Here is a 26,288-nt window from a genome sequence, read left to right as displayed (position 1 = left end):
CTGCACCAATATGCATTCCTACCAACAAGGTCCATTATAGTTTTAGAAAGCAGTTGGCTATATGGGCCTGGAGTTCATGGGAGCATTTGGGGCTAGATATATAAATATTGACTAAAGCCAATAACCTGACTATGATTAAAGTATTAAAAACAGGCTTACTGACCATTTAGTATTTCTTAGTTTCTAAAATGCTTGTTCATGTATTTTTCAGTTAGCATTTAAAAAATGTTTAACTTAAATAGCTTATTACCAATTTCTTGAAATGTTTTTATGTAGTTTATTTGAGCTAAATCATAGAACAGATGTCTGTGCATTGGTTAAGATCAATCAGACCTGGGTTCAAATCCTGATTCGACTTTTTGTTGTTGAATGAGTACCTTAACTTCTCTGTGTCTCAGTTTTCTTATCAATAAAATTAGGATAAAAATAGTACATACTTCATAGGGTTGGTTTGTGAGGATTGAGTTAATGTAACATTTACATAATACAATAAAGTATGCACTGTAAACACTGTATGTGTTTGCTATTGTTATGATCTTGAACTTTCCCCCAATATCAGACATATGGTTCTGCCATGTCTGTTACTCCATGAACACCCTTATAGTTTATTACAAAATCTTTCCTTAAGCAAGGGTCACTGAGTCACTTAATGTCTTGAAAAACACATGTTGCTGGGTGATTTTGTATTAACCAAAGAAACATAATAGTTATAAATTTTTATTTTGTGGAAATAGGACAGTATTTTGAGGTGAACATCGCAAGTGCCTCACAGGCAAATCTAGCTCAGTTTATAACTATTTAGTGGCGCAAACAGTCCAACTGATGACTCTATAGCCCACACCACAGAAAGACTGCATATATGGCAGAAATTAAATATGTTTGGGAAATTTGTATGTTTATGGTTTATTGAAAGCTACTTGAGGACAAGGAACATACATTACAATTTAATCGTTTCTCTTTGTAATTTTCTTCCCCATCCCTGATGTCTTCGCAGTGATATCTCTCTAAGTACCTTATTTGTAGTAACAATCATACTGATAAAAGAACAAAATCTGATCCTACACTAGTTTTTAAGCACTTAAAAATTCACAATATTTAGAAAATGCATGCTCTGATGATATCCATTAAAGAGCTTACACTGTCCAGCCATCTTAATTTTGATCAGCTTTGTTATTGATTTTTACCTCATCAATTTTGATCAGCTTTGTTATTGATTTTTACCTCATCAATCAGATGAAGATCTCATTACATTTTAGTCAAAAAAAAATTTTTTTTAATATTTTTCATTTATAATTAGCATTCATCAATTTAGATATTACCACATATTTCACATACATTATCTTGTAATACTAAAAATATTCTTCTGATATAGTTAGTATTATTTCCCCATTTTATAGATAAATATAGGTTTAGAGATATCAGATATCCCTGACTGGCCCAAATCCAGAGATTGTGCTTTTAACCACACCCTTCTTCATATAAGTGGAGTTAAAAGTTAGGCTGGGAGTCATGTGGTCTGGAGGCAAAGTCTATTTTGTTTTATTTTATGGAGGTAAAGTTTAAATATGAGGAGAGGAACACTTATTGAGATGCTCTGGTGATAGGGAAATTTTCAAAAGCTTAGAAAATTATACTAAATGTATCAGCATATATTAAAATAATATGAAACATTATATTTTCGCTAATTCAGAAAACTCTAAAGTTTTCATTTCAAAACAACAACAATAACAATTAACATTTAAATGCACCTACATTTTCTCATTTGATCTTACAATCACACCATGAATTAAATGGTGTGGGTATTGCATTGCTTTTACAGTCCCTTGTGATTGTCTGAAGTGCCAGGTTGGACTCAAACTTGTGTATTTTGACTCAAAACTCCATCCTATTTCCTGTTAACTATGTAGTTTCCAAGCTATAAATATTGGAAATAGAGAAGGATTAAAAAATTTATGATAAAATTATATTGCTATTTTTATATTCTCTGAAAAATTCATCTACCCTTCCTCCTTTCCTCCCTTGCCAACATTTTCCTGGGTGCTGGGTACATAAAAGAGAACACAATAGCCATGGTCTCCACCATTACAGATGTGAGAATATTGTCAAATGGAGGAGGGCTGGCATTGAACAAATATAAAACAATCTGGTTAAACATGCAAAGTGCTTAGAAGGAGAACATTATGCTGTAAGGGATTATTAGAGGAGGCTGACTTGACATTGGTTGAAAGGGCAAAGCTTCTCTAAGGAAGTGGTATTTAAGCTGGGACCCATTGAAGGACTAAGATTCTGCTGAATTAGCGGACCAGCAGTTGTAAGGTGATATAGACATAGAACTTACTGTTCGAGGGACTCAAAGAAGGTGGCATGTACTCTATTGGAGGGTCTTGTAAGCCAGGTAAGGAGTCTGAAATTTATACTAAGAAGACAGAAAATCTTTGATTTCTATCATTTTTTTAAAGCAGAGAAAGAACATTATCCAGTTTAGTTTTGCCAGACATTTTGAGGGGGGAGGGAAAGATGGTGGCTACTATACTATCTGGTGAATTGACTGGATTAGATTTTGAAAGCAATAAATAGACTTATCATGTTACTTACATATCTTGATTTGATTTTTTTCATAAAAGTTGAGTACAGAATATTAAAAAAAATCCAATTACTTAACATTCCCAGCTATTTGTTTTCTTTAGATTTACCTCGTATAGATCATTTTTATGCAGGTCAATAAAGAATAAACATTCATGTCATTAGAGTCTCGATAAGAGGGAAAAAACCAGTCATAGATAGATTTTATAATTATTCACCTGCCTAATTCCCAATATAATTTTAAAACACTTAAAATAAAAAACAAGAAAACAAGGCTAAATAATAAAACAAAAGGATCAGAAAATTATACTACAAAATGTAGGCTGAGTTTAGCTGTTGTTGTCAAGTACCAGATTCATTTCTGAGATGCATGAGAGGCAAGGTACAACCAAAAATGAAATATGAGTTACCAATCAAAAAATTTTTAAATTATTTTAAGAACTTTCAATTTTTTTTACTATTTTATATTAAAAAATTATTTTTATTCTTTTATCCCAAGTTTTCATTTTATGGGACTGTATACTTAAGAAGCTGGGCTTAAAATGGATTCTAATTATTTAATGAAAAAATTTCCATTTTATAAGAGAATGGCAGTAAATCAATTAATTTTTCTGAATTCCAAAAATAACTACTTACAATACGTCATTAAATAAATAAGATACAACTTTGTACTTAAAACTAACAGTCGACTGGGGCGCCTGGGTGGCTCACTCAGTTGACAAGCCTCTGCCTTCAGCTCAGGTCATGATCTCAGGGTCCTGGGATGGAGCCCCAGGTCAGGGATTCCTGCTCAGTGGGGAGTCTGCTTCTCTCGCCCTCTGCCCCTCCCCCCAGGAGCATGCTCTTGTACTCTCTCATGCTCTCTCTCTCTCTCAAATAAATAAATGAGATCTTAAAAAAAAAAAAAAACTATCCGTCAACCCTAACAATATTCATATAGTTGTCTTACTTCATTGTTTACAAACACATATTATTAGTTTATTAGCAACCCCACCAACCTTCCCCAGTAAAGTAAAATCAAGTTCCGAGTACTCCTGATTCATTCCAGTATTTCCCAGAGATTTCCAAGTGCCATCCAGAACATGCAGTAAATGCAATTATAAGCAATAACAAAATGGCAGCCACAGCCTCCAATCTCAGGAGGGAATGCACTATATCTGTTCTAGAAATCTTTCTAGCCCAGGAACTAGGATTATTCCTGGCAACTAGAAAGAGCTCAGTAAATGTTTTTTGGATGAATGAAGGCTGAACAATGTTCAAAGTTTTGGTAAAGATTTTGATTTTATTATATTAAGGGTTTTTAACAAATTGACAACTTTAATAACTTTGGTTAACTGCCTTGTAAAAGATGCTAACATCTTGATATTCATTAGTAAAGATAAATATATTAAAATGGTAGAGTTAATTTTAAACATTTATTGTATGCCAGGCCCTGAACTAAATGCTTTATACAAATTATCACATTTAATCTTCATAATAGTCCCATGTGTAAAGTGGGGTGGGTCAAGAAAAGGGAGGCTTAGATAAAGTTTTAGTTTGTTTGGGCTGTTATAACAAAATACCATAAACTGGACAGATTATAATAAACAGAAGTTTATTTCTCACAGTTCTGGAGGATGGAAAGACCATGATCAAGTCACCAGTAGATTCAGTGTCTGGGGAGAGCCCAGTTCCTGACTCATGGGTGGTACCTTCTTGCTGTGTCTTCACATGGTGGAAGGGGGCAAGGCCTCTTTTTGAAAGGATTAATCCCATTCATGGGGCTCCATCCTCATGACCTAATCACACCCCCAGCTCCTACCTCCTAATACCATCACATTGGGTGTTAGGTTTAACATATGAATTTTGGGAAGACACAAATATTGAGACAAGAGCAGATAGGATATGTGATTTACATAGATTATAGAGCTAATAAGTAGTTGACTGGTGTTTGAATCCAGCAACCTGTCTCCAATACCTAAGCTTCCTACTGTTATTTTAAACAATGCCTTTTCTAGTTACCTAGCCCCGTCGAAACCTTGACTCCTCTCCGAGGCAGAGTGTGGCTAGACTCCTTTACCTCCAAGAACCAACTTGGAGTCTGGATACTGCTTTGAGGAGCAGAGAAATCTTAGAGCTAGGAGGTTTGAAAGGAAGTAAAACATTTTTGAAGGTTCTGTTTTTTGTTTTTTGTTTTTAAATAACCATGTCATTTAAATCTTGAGGAGGTTTATTTGGAGGTAGATACTTGGAGAAACTGTTTCTGTCCTACTTTGTCTCAGTCTCTCTATCTCTTTATCAGGATTTTTTCCCCCTTACTTGTCAAAGCACCCCTGTTTCTAAAAGTTCCCAGAAAGGTCTCCAGAGAAGAACAGAAAAATAAGACGTGTAACAGTGGCCATAGGCATTACAGACCCAAACTCAAGAAACGATGACATTTTCTCAAGGTTGTTACGAGTGTAATAGAAGAGTATTTAGGACAAAAGCCCTAAGAAGAAAGCATATGTATAAAATAAATTTTTGTAAAAAAAAAAAAACCATCATTTACCTCTCAGGTCAGTGACAAAATAAAATATCATACAATACATTATTGAATAAAACCTGAAGATGGTATGACATTTATCTTTGGTCTTTCACTGACTCATCTGGGTCTACCTCTCTGAGGTAAATCCAAAATCTCACCAAGATTTCACTGGTGTGAGAATACATCAGTCAAAATTGGTGCAAATATTTGTCAAAAGTTACATGCAACCCAATTGGCAGATCTCACCTAGCTCTAGTAATTGTTCTTCATGAAATGAAAAATTGTCCCTGTGTTCGCCAAGAACACTTTAATTAGAATGGAAAAGAAGCCAGGATATCCCCAGTTACAGTTTATAATAGGAGTAATATAGAAAGGGGTGGCAGAGGTGGGTCAAGGGCACCAGAATAAAAAGACACCACTGAATACTAATTGCTATTGACCATTTTGAGAAACAAAAGATTCTACTTCACATTAGCATCCATAGGACCAAGGCAACATACCTCCAACTCCACCTCCCTTTGTGGTTTAAGATTAAAGTGTTGCTTAAAATTACTCTGCAAGACAGTTTCAGTGAATTTGTTAACCAGGAAACATCAGACAGACTGAAGTCATCCTCTGTTAATTTTGAAATACCCCGAAGCTGTGAATGATGTAGCTTATTGTGCTCAAAGAAAAATAGGGATTTTGAATTTCATTAGATACATTATTTGTTCAACTAGAATGTGGAACTGTCACTTTGTCAGACTAATTAGAAGCTCTGAAGTTGGTGGTCATAATGCCCAGAAGAATTTTTTTTTTTGTTACATCTCAAACCACCAACCAAATTTTATTCTTTTCCCTTGTAGGTATCCTAGATTTAGACACTCTATTTAAGTCCCTGCTTGTGACATTTGAATTCCTCTTAGTATTCCTAGGAGTATTCTTAAGTATTCCTATTATTTTGAATACCATCATATTCATCCAAATTAGTTTCCAGGCAGCATAGATTAAATTCTTTTTCCTTCAGAATCTGATTACTTGAGCCCTTTGTGTAGAGTGTATCTTCAACTGGAAAAATATTTTAAAACATATACAAAAATATTAATGGATTAAGTCTATCCTATTTTTAGTTAAAATATTGTTCATTCACTTCATTTAAAATAATTCTCTAAAGAATCTTACTTTTGTAAAATTAAAAATAGATGTGCTTAACAAGGTTAATAAACAGTTTTAACATTGAGTAAATGCAAGCTACATCAAAGCCACTCTCTTTAGAAAGAGTGCACAAAATATTCCCTTGTTGAATGTGCCCAATAAGAACAATAGTTAAAAAAAAAACTTAGTTAGGAAAACAAACTATTGCATTTTACAATTAGAATCAGTATTCTTTCTTATAGTGCCACTGAATCTACTCTTCTAGGATTTCAAGAAGTGAAGTGATCTTTAAATAGCTGACAAAATTTTAGTCATTTAATGAAAGAATGAGAGGGGATTGGTCATAAAAGTCATCTTAACAATGGGATTGGATCTAATATTCAAGTTGATTAATTAATTACTCAGCTAATAACTAGATCTATTCTCAAAACACAAGATTGTGTAAGGGGCATCCCTTACACCTCAGTAGGCCATTCATTTCACATTCTTTATTAGGGAGAGTAAAATAATGGTCATCATCAATCCTGATGGACTTCTAAGTCCTGAAAGACTTCTAAGAACTGATTTCAGCTCATGAAGTAGTCGAAAATTTGAGAATAAAAAATTGACACTCATTTGACCACAATAATGACTAATAACTACGTCATTAAGTTCATGTGATGAAAATCTGTAATCAGGATATTAGTGAGTTATTTGTTTTAAGTAATTTAGGCACACAATTGCTATCCAGTGTAGCATAGGTATCAGCAAGTATATGGTATTCATACAAAGGAAATTTGTCAGTTTCAGGCTTACAGACTTGGAGGAAATTAAGACGTAGAAACAAATGTATTAATATTAATAACACTTCTTTAATTTATATGTAGCACAAATTAGAATATCTACTACTTTTGACCAACAGCATAGTAATCAAAACATAGCTTTGCCTAGAAGAAGAAAGCATAGGTCATCCCTAATTTGCAAGAATCTTCAATTAGTAATTTAAAAAATGATTATTGGGTATATTGCACAGACATGACAGGATCCTCCTTCACCTTAAAAGTTTAATCGAATGCTTCCTATATATCAGGAATCAATAGACACTGAAAAGTGGGGGGCTAATTTGTTGCTATCCAAATCTTCTTACATACAGTGGGAAGGATATAACTTCGCAATGCAAAAACCAATTATTATGTGTCCAGCATTGTATTACATTCTTTGCAAGCATTTATCATACTTAATTTTCTCAGTGTCAACTTTATGACTACTATTTCTCCCATTTTATGGAAAGAAAAACCTGAGGCAAAGTATGATTGTATCACTTGTTCACAGTCATATAGCTAGTAAGAGGAGACATTAAGTTTTGAACCGAGTCTGGTTGATTTTGGAATCCATGCTCTTAATCACTAGGATAATTTGCTTGTGTGTGAGGGGGTTACAGATAAATAGAGGAGATATAGAATACGTACTTTCATGCATGTTTTATCTTACATACTATATTTTTTCCTCAAGCAACTTTTAATCTTATATTTTTTCTGGACAAAGAACTTGCAAATGTTATTTTTTTTTCCTAAGAAAGAGAGCACTGATAAAAAGGTAAAAGTTAACTTTAGATTATCAAGAATGTTTCACTGTTCATGAAGCCTAGATACATGAGAAGAAGTTTAGTCTAATCCTTTCTGAGAAATATATTTAAATCTTACTGATTTCAGAGTAGCCTATATCCATTTGCCAGTTACAAAATAACTGGCGAGTGGATGTTTGGCCATGTCAGCATCAGACAGAGTAATAGAAATTACTGTATGTTTTATTAAAAACCTATTTTTGTCTCTCTCTCTTTTTTATCCCAAACTCTAATTTAGTTGTTGTTCCCTTAGGTACAAAGTACACAGTTCATAATTCATTTGATATAAAATGTCAGTTTAGATTCTTGCCTGTCTTTGATAAATGAGAAAAAACATGTACATTTCAATTTCCTCAATGCCAGAACTACCAGGAACAACCCCCTGTTGTGCTTCTCAAAGACCTTTGTGTTAAATTAAACATCAAGATTCTGAAACTGTGGGGAAGGATATTTCCAAGACAGAGAGTACAAGTACATGAGACAGAGGGAGACAGCTAATGCTTTTCCTACCAGTCGAGTGATATCCCCCAAAGAGCACCTTTGATCCTCAAATTAGTCCTCACTTATAATTTAATATACCACAACCAGTCTGCTGTTTCCTTACATTTAGCTTTAAAAAGCAGTTGTTAGAATCATCAAGGAAAATAAAAATTTAGATGCTTAGAGGTTGGTTTAATTTTCAACCTAAATAGTGATAGGTTGTATATATTTTGTGCTTACTATATATCATATTTTATATTCTTCAAACAAATCGTCAAGCACCTACTTCTGTACTCCCCTGAACTTCCGTGTGTATACATCCCTTGTCCCCTGTGAAAACCCATTGAGGGTGGTGATGGGATTATGAACTCCCGTTACAGATGAACAAATTGAGGCCTAGAGAGGAGGTAATGTCCTCGAGGTCACACAATCAGTACATGGACACTCTGGGGATGGCAGGTAGTGGTTAAGTTAAAATTCAGATAGTTGGAAAGACACTGCAGCGTCTGTGCTTAACAGATGCACAATTTAAGAGATGGGCTCACTTGAGCCTTTGAAGAGTCAACTGTGTGAGCAAGATTTGAGCCTTTTTGTGTGGCCGTGGCCTCTACTACAGACTCCGATGAGGCAAGTGCTCCCCTCTGATGGCTCAGAGGACATAGAGGGTCATTCCTATGACCGCTCCAAGGATCCTCTTACACACTCACACTGTTCACACTCCTGGGTGCTCCAATATTCCACTTGTGAATAAATGTCATCATCTGACTGTTGTGTTTTTAATCTGATGTTCATGGAAATTTTTTTTTTAATATAGGGAGAAAGGATTCATTCACCCTTCTTTTACAAATATAGGCTTCGTTGCTCTCTTTCTTTCAATAAAGTTTTTTTTTTTTATTTTCGGATATTAACATTATTAGATAAATTCAGTCTCTCTTTATAAGAGTGCAAATTATATACAATCAGAAGATCACATCTATTCATTTCCCTTGGGATACAGAGGGCATTAACACAAAGAATTCAATTTTAATATAGGCCCAAAGAAAGGACAACTTAGTAATTAGCAATAATGACACCACTGTTACACACTAATGTTTTGGGTAAATGTATTTGAACAAGTACTAATGAGATTTTCTGTTTCATACCTATACAAAAGCCTCTGCCAACAGAAAAACAGATCAGAAAACTTAAATTTGTATTACAAGCCAAAGAAAGACGTGTAAATGATAATGCACGTCACTGGAGTACTAAAAGTTCAGAAAGAGAAGTATTTTCAGAAAAGTGAAATGAGTTCTCCTAAACAAATAAATAGAGGTTATTTCAATATTCTTTTCATCTAATTAGAATTCATCTTAGAAATTCATAGGCAAATATGAAAGAAGTTGGTCAAAATACTTGCTGGGCAAGCAAATACTTCTATCCTTGCTGGGGAAGGATCATCCAACTGGTTAACTTTTGCTATCTATTCAGAGTATAGACTACATAATATTGCTTTTGCTGAATGCTTCTTTATAAGCCTGTAAAAATATCTGTTTTAACTGAGTTCTTCCCCCTCTCATTAGAATGTCAACTTAAAATGCATGGGTCATGTTGTTCATTGAGGGAAATTCTCCAGTTCATCAGCAACAGGTTTTGAACACCTGGTATTTCACCCAAACAATACCCTTGGAACTCTATTTGGCACAACAGTAGAGTCAAGCCACATCTTCGGACGCTTGTTGACTAGTGGAGCCTAGAAATCTGTGCTATCACTGTAAGAGAGGATGTGAGCCATCAGTGGAGGGTACTTCAAATGAAAGAGCACAGTGCCTCAAAACCAGGCTTCTGGCTCTAGGTTTGAATATGGTCTCTGCCATTTACTAGTTGCATGACCTTAACAAACTAGTTGCAAGACAATCTCATGTATAAATAGGGATAATAATAGCACTTCTCTCAAAGAGTGTGTGAGAATTAAATGAGTTAGTATATGTTAAAGAGTATCTGCACCTAGTAAGTGCCATCTAAGTGTGAGTAATCATTACAGCAAAGATTCACTATTTTTATCAAATAAACGATTACATGATCTTAATTGTTCAGGCAACTGGAGACTTTATCAGCCTCCTCGGTGGAACTGTATTTGTGAACTCTTAGAAGGAAAAATCTCAACCATGAATGGTCTAATAGCCAGCAAATCCTGGAATTCAGGATGAAGATGTAACTGACTTGAGGAACATGTTTCAAAACCCCACAGCGGAGATACAGCCACAAGACGCTCATTAAAGAAAATTCCCCAGAGGGAAGAGACTCAGGTTTTAGTTACGTGGAGTTCCTTATAACAGATGTTCTGTGAAGGAATCGAAGAGCAGAGGAAATTTAGCTGACAGCGTCTTCACAGTGGGGCCGATTAGTGTTTCTCAGTGTATAAAACTTCCTGCCTGTTGCTTTCTGGTGCCACAGGTAGAACTCAACATCTGGAGTCAGTTATCCATGGTATCTCTTCCTGTCCCATTCAGGGAGACTGAGAAACAGGCCAGCTCCCTTATACTGGGAAGACCTCCGGCACTGAGAATGGAGCTTCTATATTTAAAGCCAAGTTATGCATAAGCACCCGTTCCACCTATTTTTCCCTTAGCAATTCTGTATCTCAATTGCAAGTGTGACAGAATCATAGACAAGATCACATCATATTTTTTTTCTTCGAAGGTATTCTAAAGATGATCTAGTTCAGTGGTTTTGAAACTAGGGCATGCATCCAGGTAGGCTATGCATCCAGATTAAACTGGGGGCGGGGGAGGCAGGCATCTAATAAAATAGAGATTGTGTGGCCCCACCCTCCAAATTTCTGATTCAGAAGATTGAGTATGGGGACTCTAGAATTTGCATTTCTTTTTCTTTTTTTTAATATTTATTTATTTGAGAGAGAGAGAGAGAGAGCGCACAGACAGGGGGAGGAAGAGAGAGCAGGGAAGCAGACTCCCTGCTGAGCAGGGAAATGGGCTTGGTCTCAGGACCCTGAGATCATGACCTGAGCCAAAACCAAGAGTCGGATGCTTAACTGGCTGAGTCACCCAGGCGCCCCCAGAATCTGCATTTCAAACAAGTTCCCAAGTAATGCTGATACTCCCCTCCCAGGATCACACTGTGGAGACCACTGGTCTCATTCAAATCTGCCATTTTAGTGGTGAGAAACCAGCATCAGAGTCAAGTGAAGTTACCTAAAGCAAACCTAATAGCTAATTGGTGCAAGAGTCATTGCTAGAGCTCAAGGCTCAGAGATGTGAAAATAGAGAAGTGTCTCAGAAAATCGCTACATGAAGTGGCTTTGAAGAGGACCTTCAGAATGGGGTCAGCAATTCCATAGTTTTAGTCATTATTATTTCATTTCACCTCAGGTATGCTTCCTGAGGATTCCACATCTGACAGCTGAAACAGAAGCCAACACGTATATTGAGTCACCAGTTTGGTGTTATTTTCAAGGAGCTAAGAGGCTTATCTAAATGCTCTCTACTCTTTTTCCTTTCTCTCAAGCATCTTGTGCTTTAAACGCTTTTGTTCTCAAGTGGCAAAAACCCAACACATACAGGCTTAAATAATGAAAGGGGTTGGCTCTTATAATAAAAAATCTAGGGAATCAGGTGGTTTCAGGCAGAGCTGGATTCAAGGTGTCAAGAGATGTCTCCAGAATCCAGCCTACCTCCTTCTCTCAGATCTCCTCAGGTTTCTCCCATGTTGGCTATATTCTCAGAGTCCTTGAGGAGCAAAATGACCTGCAGGAGATTCAAATGAATTCCAGATTCAAACACAGAGCCCAGCATATACGGCTGTTGGCTACTGATTTCCTGGATCACCTACCTCTAATTGAAATATCTATAATTCCTGAAAAAAAAATCACTGTGGTCAAGGGAATATGATGCTCTCATTGGCTAGACTTGGTGATAGAGGGAAGGGAAGGGAAGGGAAGGGAAGGGAAGGGAAGGGAAGGGAAGGGAAGGGGGAAGGGGGAAAGGAGGGAGGGGAAAAAAGAAAAAGAAAGCAAGAGAGAGCAGATCCACTATAACTCCTTTATCTACAACTATTCATCCACACATTTTGTCCTTAGCATGGATTTAGACTCTAGTAGATAAGCATGATACACACATATGAGACATTTAAATAAAAATGGAAGACAGTATAAGTTCTAAAATGATTGTTGAAGGGTAAAGAGAAGGATTGCTCTCATAAAGTATGCACTAGATACCCTCACATTTCTAGTTTCACTTGTCCCAGTTAATTAATAATCATGAATATCATAGTGGCTGCAGTGAATTTGTTTACTGTTGTCACAATCTATTCTTCATTAAGGTTTTACAAAATCCTAGAGCCTTTAGACTCTGGATGATCTATATCCCTTTGTAGAGATACAATAAGGATATTCGTGAAGTTCCTAATGAATGAAAAGTAAATATGGTCTTTAAGTACTTAAGGTATATTAAGAACTTGTCTCCTTTTGTAAAAGTGTCTATACAGACAAGTTAATGTTCATAGAATTTTATGCAAGTCAGGCATAAATTCTGTCTTGATAACAAAGGTAAAAAGAAAGAATAAGATATTATTTTTAAAAAATAAAGCAGAAATTTCTTTAGGGCACTATAAGAATTCAAATAAAACTTCAAGTTGCTTTCAAACTGCAGAGCCAGTCAGACAGACATGATTTTTTTAACCTTAAAGTTATAGATAACCTTTATACCAAGATAAAAAAACAGAAAGGGGAATTGTACTTATTCTTTTTAAAAAATATGATTTTTAAATATCAATGGAACTTAAAGAGATAATACTTCCCACCTCTCTCCCCTGGTAAAGTAGGAAAAATGTGATTTCTTTTTCTTTCTTTTTTTTTTTTTTTTGGTCTCTCTCTCTTGCCCCAGGATGCTCTAAAGATAGCACTTAATTGTGTGTGGGTGTGTGTATTTCTACACAAACCACAGGAGAGTATGCAAATGTGGGAAGCTGGCAGCCCTTTGCTGGAGGCTTGTTGAGTCCATGGTAAGCACACTTCAAAGTTCGCTTCCATCTTCTCCATGGCTCAGAAGTTAGTCCCTTTCTAAAGTGTTTTTATAAGGAGGAAGCTCATTGTCAAGATGGTGAGATGCAAAGTGAGGAAAATTTCACAAATTATGATATAGAAATTTATGCTTCTCCTTGGATTATGTCATGTAATTTTACAAACATACATGCACGCACGCATACACATACACACACACACAGAAAGAGCAAAGTGAACTAACAATTCTAAAAAATGGTTAAGGTAAGATTTTGCATGAAAGCATCTGACAGTATGTTTGAGAGTTATAAATACTTCGGTTCTGTTCGCATAATATTCCTGGAATTGAACACAGGCTAAATGAAATGGCCTGGTGTATGTTTTCAAAAGTACACTATTTATTTTATTAAGAATTTAAATACTATTTATTCATTGAATCTGCCTACTTCATTACTTTCAACAGGTTGGTTTTCCCAGGAGGAAAACAGCACATTTGGAAGACATGCACAGTGGTACATTATGCACAACTACTCTAAAATGTGTGTGAGCTGAACGCAATATAATTCGTGACGCTTTTCATATACTGAAGGTAAAGACAAACCATCTGTTTACACGGTGGAATGTTGCTGTTTTAAAGAACGCTATGTCTCACAATCTTGTATCTTCATTGTGACTTTTACATCAGAAAAGGCAGTTAATCTCATCCTTCCTTGGACCCGCCTGAATAAGGTAATAGACCATCTTAGCTTACTGTTTATTTTGGTTTCTTAACTACAGCTTATTTTAAAGATTTCCTTTCCTTTGTATTCTCTTCATTTTTAAGACATCTCATGGCCAACTGCACAGTGAAGTCTCTGCTTAAACATCTTGCAAATAACGTGGATCCAAAGCAGATGAAAACCAGAAAACACGTGCTGGTGGAATCCTTCTTTGCACACTGCAAGTAAACTTTCACAATTTTAGTACTGTTAATTTCCGAAAAACACAAAAAAGTAGCATCTTGGCATTGTACTAAATAGAGATGTCAGAAAGCCTAGAAATAGTTTGTAGTTCTCAGTGCTAAATGAAGGCTGTGTCAGATAAGGCAAGTGTGAGATAAAATGGAGTTTGCCTTTGCAATTCTTATTAGTTTTTGTGGGGTTTTTGTTGTTGTGTTGTTGTTTGGTCTCTCCCTGCTCTTTGAGCTTCTAATTGCTTCTAATTCTCTTAGAGATTTTGTCATAAAATGATACCATTCTTCTTATGGCTGGTCCATAGCATTACTCACACCACTGCTTTTAAATGGTCCTAGGGATTTCTATTGAGAGGAGAAAAAAAGGAGAGAAAATTCTGTACTTTCCTCTAAAAACTGAAGGAGAAAAATAAATTCACTGAGCAAGTCATGCCAAAAATTTCAGACTCAGTTATTAATCAACTGAAGGAATATAATCAATGATTTCTTTCTCTTTTCTTTCAAAGGCAGATCTATTGTTATGTGTAACCTCAGAGAAGAATTTGATAGCACTGTCCCCTCCCTGCGGGAGGTAGACAGCGCGTAGGGTGGATCATCATTCAGCTCCCCTTTTATGCTTTTCCTTTTCCCCTCTGGTATACAGTAGGTACTCTCTTTACCTACCTACTCTTAACTAATTCACTGGATTAATTTTTTAAATTTCCGTTTACTCTAACATACCAAGATGGATACTCAACTACCCTGGTTCAAGGGCAAAATTTTGCAGCTTCAGTATATTTTCTAGGAGACTTCATTTTATTTTCCAAAATGGAAAATTTGTATAATCACAAGAAATAATAAAGAATAGTTGTATTAAATTGCTAGTTTTTTGGGGGGGTTGTCACATAGTAATAGATACATGTAAAAGCATTCCAGTGTTTAAATGTCTAAACAAAAATTAATTCTGTACTTCAACCTATGAAAAATCAGTGGCTAACATATTTTAATTATTCTTTTAGCAATATTATTGAGCAAACATTATGTTTCTTTTCGAAAAGCAAAGATTTCATTTAGTTATTCAAAAGTGCATTGTCTGAACGACTACTAAGCTTTCCTAGTCAATGAAAAATGAAATACGCTTTCAATTTCAGGATTCAACTTTTTAAAAAATATATATAAGGAAAATTAGGAAATGGTGAAAAACATTTAGCAAAAATTTCAAACTCCTCTCTTTTGGCTAGCATTAACAAACTTATGAAGCATTTACTTATGAATAAAATATACATATAATGGAAATAAAAAATAATCATAAAATTGTATCTAATAAGTGGCTTGGTATGAATACAGAAGAGATTCTATTAAGAAAAAATGTGCTGCTTTTCTGCCCACTGAAATCCCAAGATAACCAATGAGAGCTTGAGGTAAAAATCATTTGCACGTTATGATCCAGAGGTCATGGAGGGAGATATTTAAGCTATTTTAAAAGGAAAATTACTTTTCATCCTTCTTGCTTTACTTCATCATCCAATACACATCACAACCAGCCCTTAGCAGGGCTACTGGCCTGTTGATATTTATGTCAGTGCTCTGAGAGGTAAATGTAGGAAGAGATTGGGATACAGGAGGACAAAATGTAGGAGGTCTCCCCAGAATGTGTAAAGACTCTGATTTTCACTTGTCCCCCCTTTAGGACATTTTCCAGATTTCAGAGGTAAAAGCCTTCTGCACACCCAATTCCAATGGTGTTGGACACCAGCCGGATGTCTTATTAGTCAACTCAGTTCTGACAGTATCTACCTGGAGATAATTTTGGAATCCCACAGGTTAAGGATTCAGTCCCACAAGTCTGCTCCCTCTCCCCACACACATACAAGTTGTCCCCTGTGCTTCTGACAAAACAGCTATAAATCCGAGGTTCTCATGACCCCCTCCTTAGGTTTTATTAATTTGCTAGAACAGTGCGCAGAACTCAGGAAACCCATTTACTCACTAGATTACTGGTTTATTACAAAGGATATAACCCAGGAACCACCAGAAGGAGGAAATGCATAGGGCAAAATATATGGGAAGGGGCTCAGAGCTTCCATGCTTGATTCAAACTGGCCATTCTCCCCAAATACCCATATGTTCACCAACCTGGAAGCTCTCTGAACTGTGTCCTTATGGGTTTTTACTGAGGCTTCATTACCCAGACATGATTGATTAAGTAGCTGACCACTGGAAATTAATCCAATCTCCAGCCACTCTCCCCTCCCTGGAGGACAGGAGGCAGGACTAAAAGTTCCAACCCTCTAATCACCTGCTTGATACCACTGGAAACCAGCCCCTACCCTTAGGAAAGGTCCAAAAGTCACCTTAGTAACATAGCAAAAGACACCTTTATAGCTCTCATCACCTAGGAAATTCCAAGGGATTTAGGAACTCTCTGCCAGAAATGGGGACAAAGACCACGCATGTATTTCTTCAGAATCACAACATCACAAGAGGCTCAAAAAGAGTCTTAGCAGTGAAATAGAACAAAGAAGGTAGCAAGCACCAAATATTTATCAAGATAGCCACTGTGCTAAGCACGTTACACACATTGTGTTGTTTAATCCTCTATCAAGTGGGATTGTCACTGAGCCAGTTTTATGGATGAACAAACTGAGGCTCAGATATATCTGTGGGTTGCTCATAGTCACACAGCCAGTGAGTGAAGGAGGTGGATTCAAATCTAGGTTTGTCGGATTCCAAAGTGTATGCTTTTACAATGTGCATAACTATTAATTCCAAATGGATTGCACTCGTTTTATTTCACTGTTGCTTTAGGTGGTGGAAGGTGGAGCTGGAGGTCAAGGGAAGGAGAGACAAACTCAAACAAATTCTAAAACAAACCACTCACAACCATTTTGCCTTTCTCAGTTTTTGATTTTCTAATAACCCACCTTTGGAAAAGAACCATGTTTCTCAAGCTTAGTATTTTTATGAAGTCTGTGGGTTATAATAATTCTCATCAATTTGAAGGCATAAATGACAAGTTATTTACCATCCTAGAAAACCAGATTAAGTTCACAAACTCAGGTGGCTCTGAATTCCTTTCACTGTTACAATAAAACAGTTCAGAGAAAGATAAATAGAATAAGATTATTCCTTTTGGAAAAATATAAAAGTTTCATAAAAAATCTGTTTCTAGCTCGTCAGTATGGAATTTGTCACTAATCATTTTAAACTATGCCCTTTTATGCTTCTTCTGTCTCTTTTAGCTTTCTGAGTAGGTCTTTGATGTAACAAAGACAGTTTCAGACAAGATTTCAGTTCATCTGGAAAAAAAGGTTTAAGTCTGGAGGCAAAATGCAGTGTATTTAAAATTTATATACTCTATAATGCCTTTGTTCTGAACTTGAAGATCCTGAAAAACTTCTAAGCTTCTTTGCCTTCCTCTTCTAAGCTCATTTGTTCTTCCCTTGCTTATTATCATGCAACTGTGACTTTAACTGGGGGGCGGGGGGGGGGGGGGTTCCATCCTTTAACTACATGCAGAGTCATGGCTGACCCTTTCTGATCAATTGCCAATCCATACAGGTTTGACTGATAAAAGAGCCAATTAGATTTAAGCAAATTAAGGGACATCACCAATGTCAACCACTTATTAAACTGAATGCTGAATTCCATGCATACAAAACACTAATGCACTGAGCCCCATTAAGAGTTGAAATCCTAACCCCATTAGTAACTCCAGACCTTGAAGGGGTAAAGGTCACAGGAAAGTTTCATATTTATGGATTAACATTTGGATTCCGTTTTTATTTTTTTAATTTTTTTCCCTAGAACTCTTGAACCTTCACTATAATGCTATTCAAGAGCTCAGATTAAATATATTCTTCATTTCTATGAGTATCCTGTTGCTAAATATGAGCATTATGTTATTACAAACAACCAAATAATATAGTAGTTGTAAAAATAAAAAACCTGAGCACAGAAGTGGGTAGAGATATGCTACAGAAATGAAGGAAAAATAACCCCCCAGACTCCTCCAGTTAACCAAATAATATTTCAAATGGATTTTTTAAATAAAAAGTGTGATTGGAGTTTGCCACTGTACATTTTTGTGCTGAGCTCTTGGTTCCATGATCTCACTTGCCTTAATTTCTATTTTCAAAATAACTTGTGTTTATCAGATTGTTTAATCACATACGTTTTTTGCTTGTTTAGTTGAAGTTGAGTGCCTTATTTTTTAAATAAAATTAATTTTCTTGGACAACACAAAAGCAATGAAACAGGGAGATCTGATGAAATTAACTAGGGTTTGAGATCAGATCTTGTTAGACTGGTTTTTTAAATTTTTTTTTCCAGTTTTACTGGGGTATAAACTGCATATTCATCATTATTTTTTCTCATCAGAAAAATAGAGAAAACTGGTATTGAATAAGACATTTCATAGCCATCAAATAAGAGATGATGTACCAGGGTAAAATTTTGTGTATGCTGTGCCTTCCCTCACTTCTATTTCCAAATTCCTGTGTAAACTGTCCATTATTCTATGCTTACCTAGTAACCACCACAGAGCCGCAATCGAAGAGCAATGGGTTGGTGTGATTTGAGAATATTTCTTAACCTCTGATCTCCTGTCCTCCTTATAGTCTTGGGCTCCCAGTTACATCGGCATGGCCACGGTACTCCTACATTGGACAACAGGGTGCAGAGGGCTCACATTCTCCATAGCTGGTTATAACAGAAGTTTGCTCAGGTAGAAGGAGGAGCTTACAGTTTAAAACTGTTAATTAAGTTATCTGGACTGACTGATTCATTCACTCACCGATTATTCATTATGCACCTACAATGCGCCAGTGTGGTCCAGGCACTGAAGATCAAAACCCAACTATGAAACAGTCCCTGCTGTGTAGGATCTTATAACCAGTGATTGTGACAGTCCCATCAGACAGGCCATTTCACCATAACGTGATTGTACTCTAGGACACCTATGGGCCCTACCTCAGCCTCAGTTGGTAAAAGACAACTTTCTGAAGGACCTATTTCTAAGTTGAAACCTTAAAAATGAGTCGGACTTGGCCAGATGTAAGGGGTCAAGGCAGTTTTCCAGACCACATTTGATAGCAAACATTTGATCAAGAAAAAAATTAGCATTTCTCTTTTGCCCAAACCTTCTATTATTATATTTTGAAACTACAGAGAAGAAAACATAGCTAAGTGTATTATCATTACAAATCTTGCATAATCCAGCACTGAAAGATAGTAGGAATTTCACATCACCAAGAAAGAGACCTAATACTGAAATCGAGGAAACAGCAAAAATGGTAACAATCCAAATATCATGGAAAAGTAAATAGCATATAGAACCTTCTCTGCCCATAAGCTGGTTCACTTCTGTACATCGGTTCATTTATTATTCATTTTGGTATGAAGTACAGTTCACTGGACAAAGGCATGGAAGATTTCTTTAATAACTCTCAGTACTAATTTAATTCTACTTAAACACACATATTCTAGTGAATGCCACATGCTTTTCAGCATGATTTTATGTGTAAATCAGGATAATATGTTTTCAGATCATTAAGTAAAAGGAAGCATGAACTAAAACCTATTTAATCAATGAGGTGCCACCTTTAAACTGCCACAAGGTCATAAAAAAGATAATTTCAAAGCTATAAGTTTCCTAATTGTAATCAACAACAATCTAATGATGAAAAAAAAAGTATGTCTTAATGGCTGCAATAAACTTGAGCAAATCACTGTCTGTCTTTGAAGACATTTTGCTTCCTCTTTTGGTGAAGGGCTGTCTCCCAAATTCTGGATTTCTGAGTTTAGAAAGTGAATAATTACATCATGCCCAGAGAGTATGGGCCTGAAGAACAGCATGATAATGGCATGAATAAGCATCCACAGAGTAGAGGTAAAAGTAAACTCAGCAGCTGACTTTAGTTCGACGGTATTGTTAGAAAGGAAATTTTAGTTTCTTCCTGTTTGTGTAATATTAACTCTTCTACTAACCACTGACAGATACAGGCACAGACTATATGCTGAGTTAGCATTAGAAGCTTGTTATTGTATATATACATGCACACGGAGATATTGACCCTAAATTATTAGGCATTCCTAAGCGTATGAACAATGAATTAAGTTGCCCTATTTTATGAATGTGATGTAACTTGCTGTAAATTACAAACCATCTAAATCAGTATGAATGCCATAAAAGAAATATATAACTCATTAAATTCCTACATATCCTGTTAAGAAGGTATTGCTACGTAATTTAAAAATCTCCATTAAAGCACTAATTACTGTTTAATTTCTAAATGTGAATAGAGGGTATTATGTACTAAGGTATAGAGTCATCAAATGTTTTATCCTTTCCAGCATGTTGAGTGAGAATAAAAAATGAAGATATGAATACCTCATGTTTCTTTTCCTGATTTTGTTTTGTTTTAGTTTTTTGGTCTCAATTTTTAAACAAGCCCCTATCTAAATTCAATCCCTTTTTATTATTGGTTTATAAAATACGACACTGTGTTGTTCAGCGCCAACTGTCTCTTTCAAGCATTCTTAAACAATGTGGCTTCTGCCATTTAGAGTTTCAGGTGTTTTGGTAAACATCTATTCATTAAGTCTTATAATGTCATGAAAGGTAGATAACAGTGGTTTTAATGATACAGCAGGTATTAAATCTTTCCTTGGGAGAAGCATTCTATACAAACCACAGATTAACTCTTCATCGTCCTCTCCTGATGAGGCTTTTGCTGCCCTTTGTGATGAGAGAGGTATTTATTGAGCCCTGCTGTTTAATGACATACAACACTCTTCCTTCGTCCGGAGCACACTGATTTTTGAAGCTGAGCTGCAAGACAGCCATAGGGTATTCGGGAATCTATTGCCTTTACTATTTTCAGAAAACAGACGTTCCTGAACACTCCATTGAGAATTACGATCTTATTATTTTGAGGAATGCTTCTTTGTTCAAGGGCTATCCATACCTGTCTTAAGAGGGAGTTTACTTCTTAGCAATTAGTCCCACAAATAGTTAAAACAAGGGTGGAGCTGACTGCAGATCAAAATAATAATTCTAAATAAGTTAAGTCAGTTGTTTATACAAATAGTGAAAATAAAAATAATCTGGATTGTTTCACCTTTCACACATCAAAGTGACAGTATTGAACTCTAATCAATAGGGCATGGAAGTTAAAGTTTTTCAAGTCTTTGTGAGTAGCTTTCCATTTCTATTTGTTGCACACTGCCCTTTTTTGGCAAATGGAAAGGTATAGATATATAAGGGTCTTCAAAAAACCAGGAATGCAAACCAAAGCTCAAACTGAAAATATAAGTTTTGGATCTAAATGAAGCCTCAAACAAAATTTCCCAGTCTTTTTAACACGCAAAGCAAGAGATACGTGTGTATGATAGATACCTCTGCATACACACAGAGCAAGATGAAAGCAGTCTCAACAGAACAATAAAAAAATCAACAAAAGGGTCTCAACAAAATAAAACCACAACCCAAACAACCAGAAATATGATGAGCCTCTAAGTTCTAAAAAAAAAAAAATTAATTTTCACAATAAACATGCACTCAGTGGAGACTTAAGTAGTAGGGCATTTATATGAAGCTATGTAGCCAATGTTGTTCATAGACTTACCCCCTGGTGGCATTGCAAATGTTACAGGATCACTCATCAAGCTGCCTTGGCTATTTGAAACATTCACTTGTACAGTATAGTTAGTAAAAGGAACCAACCCCTCGATGAGTACCCAAAGGTTGGTCTCTTCACCACGGTGCATGACTTGTGTGCCATTCAGAAGAGTGTAGTTATTATCTGCTGATAAAAAAGAAAATTATGAGAATTAGTGTATATTTAAGAATTCATTCATTCATTCATCTCAGTGATCAAAATAACTGAACTGTTATTCTTTTTTTTTTTTAAGATTTTATTTATTTATGTGAAAGAGAGACAGCCAGCGAGAGAGGGAACAGAGCAGGCGAGTGAGAGAGGAAGAAGCAGGCTCCTAGCCGAGGAGCCCGATGTGGGACTCGATCCCGAAACGCCGGGATCACGCCCTGAGCCGAAGGCAGACGCTTTAATGACTGCGCTACCCAGGCGCCCCTGAACTGTTATTCTAAGATAGCGTGAAGCTCTTCACAAGAATCACGCATGTAAGGAAAACCTCGACATGGATATATTAATTGATCCCAAGATGGATTATTTACAATTGTTTGAGGGTTTTTTTTTTCTCATCCTTGGATTTTATCTGATGTGCAGACTGGAGGAAATCACACTGTTTCCCCCATCTAGAACGGTTCTGCGTAAAAGAATCACCATCAATGTACCGTCACTGAGCTCCACCACCAACCACTGTCCTTCTAAAACTTGAGCAAACCAATTCTCAAAATAGTAGCATGTCTAAGATACAGGAAAATACTGCTGCTTGGTAACAGGGTTTGATCTCCCTCTTCCACACAAATGAATTACATTCAAGGTTCAGAAGAGTTAGAAATTAGGCTTAAAACAAGGAAAAGGGTACAACTGAAAATCCTGTCCTAACATTTATTTCTTTGTCTACGTTGGACGCTTCCCTGAAAACTTTACATGAGGCGAATTTTTCAGAATACTACTGAAATTCAGTAAAATTTAGTTATCATTATTCGTGAAACACAGAAGAGCCATTAAGTATAGTAATATTTACCTCAAATAGACTCTTTTCTTTGCCAAAACACTTTTATTGTATGTCTCTTTAATCTCCCCCACATGAATTCTACAAATATGGGCAAATGAATAAAAAACACACATGGCGTTGGACTTTAAGGGGAAAGCATATTTGCAAGCTCTCCAGATAATAATAAAATCTTTATTGGTTAAGTGTTTAAAAATTAAAAGATGGCCACATACTGAAAATGATTTGCATTGTACGATAAACAGAACAGTTGCAATATTTACAAAAAATATCATATTTTGACACAGTTTTGTAGCAGAATATGGTGCAAGGAAAAGTATATGAATTCAGTTGTCAGAAAGTTCTGTACTTGAGCCTGTCCATTTCATTCTTTTTTCTTTTTTAAAGATTTTATTTATTTATTTGACAGAGATAGAGACAGCCAGTGAGAGAGGGAACACAAGCAGGGGGAGCGGGAGAGGAAGAAGCAGGCTCATAGCGGAGGAGCCTGATGTGGGGCTTGATCCCGTAACGCCAGGATCACGCCCTGAGCCGAAGGCAGACGCTCAACCGCTGTGCCACCCAGGCGCCCCTGTCCTTTTCATTCTTGAGGAGAGTGCTCTTTGCTAGGTTACTCAGTATTTCTGAATCTCATGTTTTTCATCTGTGAGCTCAGAATGATAATATTTTGATTGCATTGTTACTATGAAGATTAAGTTAGATCATTTCTTTACATTACCAAGCACGTAACAGGTATTCATCTACAGCAACTAGGAAGTGACTGTTTTTGCCGTAATACAACTGATACATTCCAAAGTACACAGCAAGTGATTAAGAATTATACACTCTGTATTTTACTTCCTCCATAGTAATTACCTACCTACTAAATTTTCCCTCTCTCCCACCCAACAATGTATATTAATCAAAATTCTAATTTTTTTTCAATGAACAAAACATTAATCACGTCTGCTACCACTAGGTCATTGTCCCACCACGTTATATGTCAAACTCTATAATTAATAAAGGATCAAATGATGTGAAAGATCTCATATCTAGTTATGAGCATTTTCATGAAATGTGGGTAAGGCAGACAAAAACTTTAAAAATACACAAAAAATTTAAAAAGATACTTATAATAGCTTTAGGAAGAAGGATGTAGCTGAAAAAAAGTTATTGCTGCAAAATACATAGGTATAAGTTAAGTGTTTTCCATGACCAGAAGAAATCCCTAGTGTCATGCAAGTATTTATGACTCTGAACTTGAAACTGGCACACAGGAGTGGTTTATTCCCAAGGGAATAAATGGTACTTAGGGGCTAACACATGGGGATAATAATTTCTGTTCAGTTTTAGTAAAACAAAATAAAGATATGTTCACTGCTTGAGATTTAAGTTCCTAAAATGGAAATAGACACCACAGATGTCTATGTGGAACACATATCAACAAGAAGTTCTGAAACCTGAAAAGTAGCCTTGAAAAGACATTTCCAAATGACACTCTGTTAGCACTCACAGGTTCTTTATAACCAGTCAGCCTGATTGGACAGATTATTGACTCCAACTGCATGCAGAGAGCAGGCTTTGCTAGGTTCTGATAACAATATGCTCAAGATCTACAAGACATCGTTCCTGAACTCAAGAAACCTGGTTAAGATTTGGTATGAATCCCTTGTAAGCGCTGTCGAAGAAAAATTACATTATCCGCATCTGCAGATTTCAAGTTTCCATAATGTCTAACTCCTTGGAAGCATTTTAAGTCACAGCTGAAACAATTGCTGCTGTTGTCACATACCCAGTTGTTAAATTTCAAAAAAGTCAGCTTATCCTGCGAGACCCAGGTAGATGCTCAAATGCCTCTGGAGTCGTGTAACAGTGCACACCTTACAAAAAATTGAAGATTGCAAAATAACAATGAAAGTTCTAAAATGAAGCCAAGAGACTACGATTTTATAAATTTCAAGTCAGGTGCAAATGAAAGAACAAGGAGTTAACATCTATGATTATAATATTGGTGAGGGGTTTTTCCCTTATATTTTGTTTGTTTTTGAAGCAAATTTCTAGCTGTAAAACAAACACTTTTACTAGCTTTGAAAATGGCATGGCAGGGGCAAATATATTAAATTCCACTTTATTCTAAGTTTCCCAGATAACATTAATACATGGTAATTATACAATTAGTTGTAACATTAAGTTCTAGTTATAGAACAATGATTACTCAGTAATTATAAGAAGTATATAATTACTCAATAATTATGAGAAGTATGCAATTACATAATCATTTTGCTCAGCTCAAAAAAGAACTTGTGTATCTCCAGGAACCACACAGCTGAGTGAGTCCAATGCTCCCTTACCCCCGCTAACATCCAGCTCCATTCATAGGCCTAGAGCAACCGACAGGATTTCAACTCTTGGTGACACTCACAAAACCCCTGAATCAAAACCGAAACCGGATTCACAGATTTGGGCTCTTTCTCCACTTTATTCTGTCTTCTCTTTCTTCTTTTGAACTTGACCAGTTTGAGTTCTGAGATCTTGGGGGGAAATTCTTAAAATGCAGGTCCTCAGATACCGCCACCCCCTTGAGATGGTCTCGCATTACTGCTTTTCACTTCATACACTTTGTTTTCAATGGGCTGGAAAATGCAGCCCTGTTGGTTCAGCCTCAAGAATCAAGCTAGAAAATGCTAAAATGATAAACATTTCCCATCACAGGTGACCATTTCTGTCTGGTCTCCCTCAACGCTGACCCTATTTGTAAGTATAAGTGGACGGTGCAGGCCCAGTTAAGCGCCTGTGTTCTGGAACCACAGCTCGCCGTCACCCTGCCCCCAGACACTCCTCATCCACCTCTTTGGCTGTGGTCTGCACCACTGGGCTTTAACCTGGGGTCACACAAAGCACTCTGCAGATGGGGTCGTTTACACTTGTGTTCCAGGGTCCACCTACATCAAAATCACCTGGGGTTACTCACTTCATCAACATCCACAGAGCTGAATTCCGCTCCAGACCAAACAAATGAGACTATTCGAAAGAAGGGCCCAGGAATCACTGGGGAGTCTTTTTAAGCACACAGAACAACTCATTTTAGGGTTATTTAATCCGTGTTCAAGCTAGTCTTAGAGTAATGATCAAAATTCATTTCCTCTGTTTCCCAAAATAATTAGGTCACTTTTGACATCCTTGTTAATGATGTCTTTAGACTCTAGCTTTGAATTATAAAATGTTTAGTTTATTAGTGAAATAATGCATCTTCAGAAACTATAGAGTGGACTCTTAAACCAGATCTATCTTAACAGACTAAAATATCTAGTAAATTGTTCTATAAGGAACACTTACATATACATAAAAATTAATGTTAAAATAAGTAGGCCTTTTGCACACCAGAGAACCATCACTTCAGGATTTCTGATAAGTATTG

General features: G+C 36.2%; 1 protein-coding gene across 1 annotated transcript in view; it reads right to left on the bottom strand.

The window, feature by feature from the left end:
* USH2A (usherin) overlaps positions 1–26,288 on the bottom strand; it is a 676,006-nt gene that overhangs the window by 250,986 nt on the left and 398,732 nt on the right. Inside the window, exon 37 of the mRNA XM_045809720.2 lies at positions 21,859–22,038. Coding sequence (XP_045665676.2) covers positions 21,859–22,038 — 180 coding nt within the window. The remainder of the gene's footprint in view (positions 1–21,858; positions 22,039–26,288) is intronic.

The sequence above is a fragment of the Ursus americanus genome, chromosome 2 (genome assembly GCF_024610735.1).
Source record: "Ursus americanus isolate L20-20 chromosome 2, mUrsAme1.1.p, whole genome shotgun sequence".
Taxonomy (NCBI): domain Eukaryota; kingdom Metazoa; phylum Chordata; class Mammalia; order Carnivora; family Ursidae; genus Ursus; species Ursus americanus.
The sequence above is the reverse complement of the archived record's forward strand: the minus strand, read 5'-3'. Positions and strand labels throughout refer to the sequence as shown.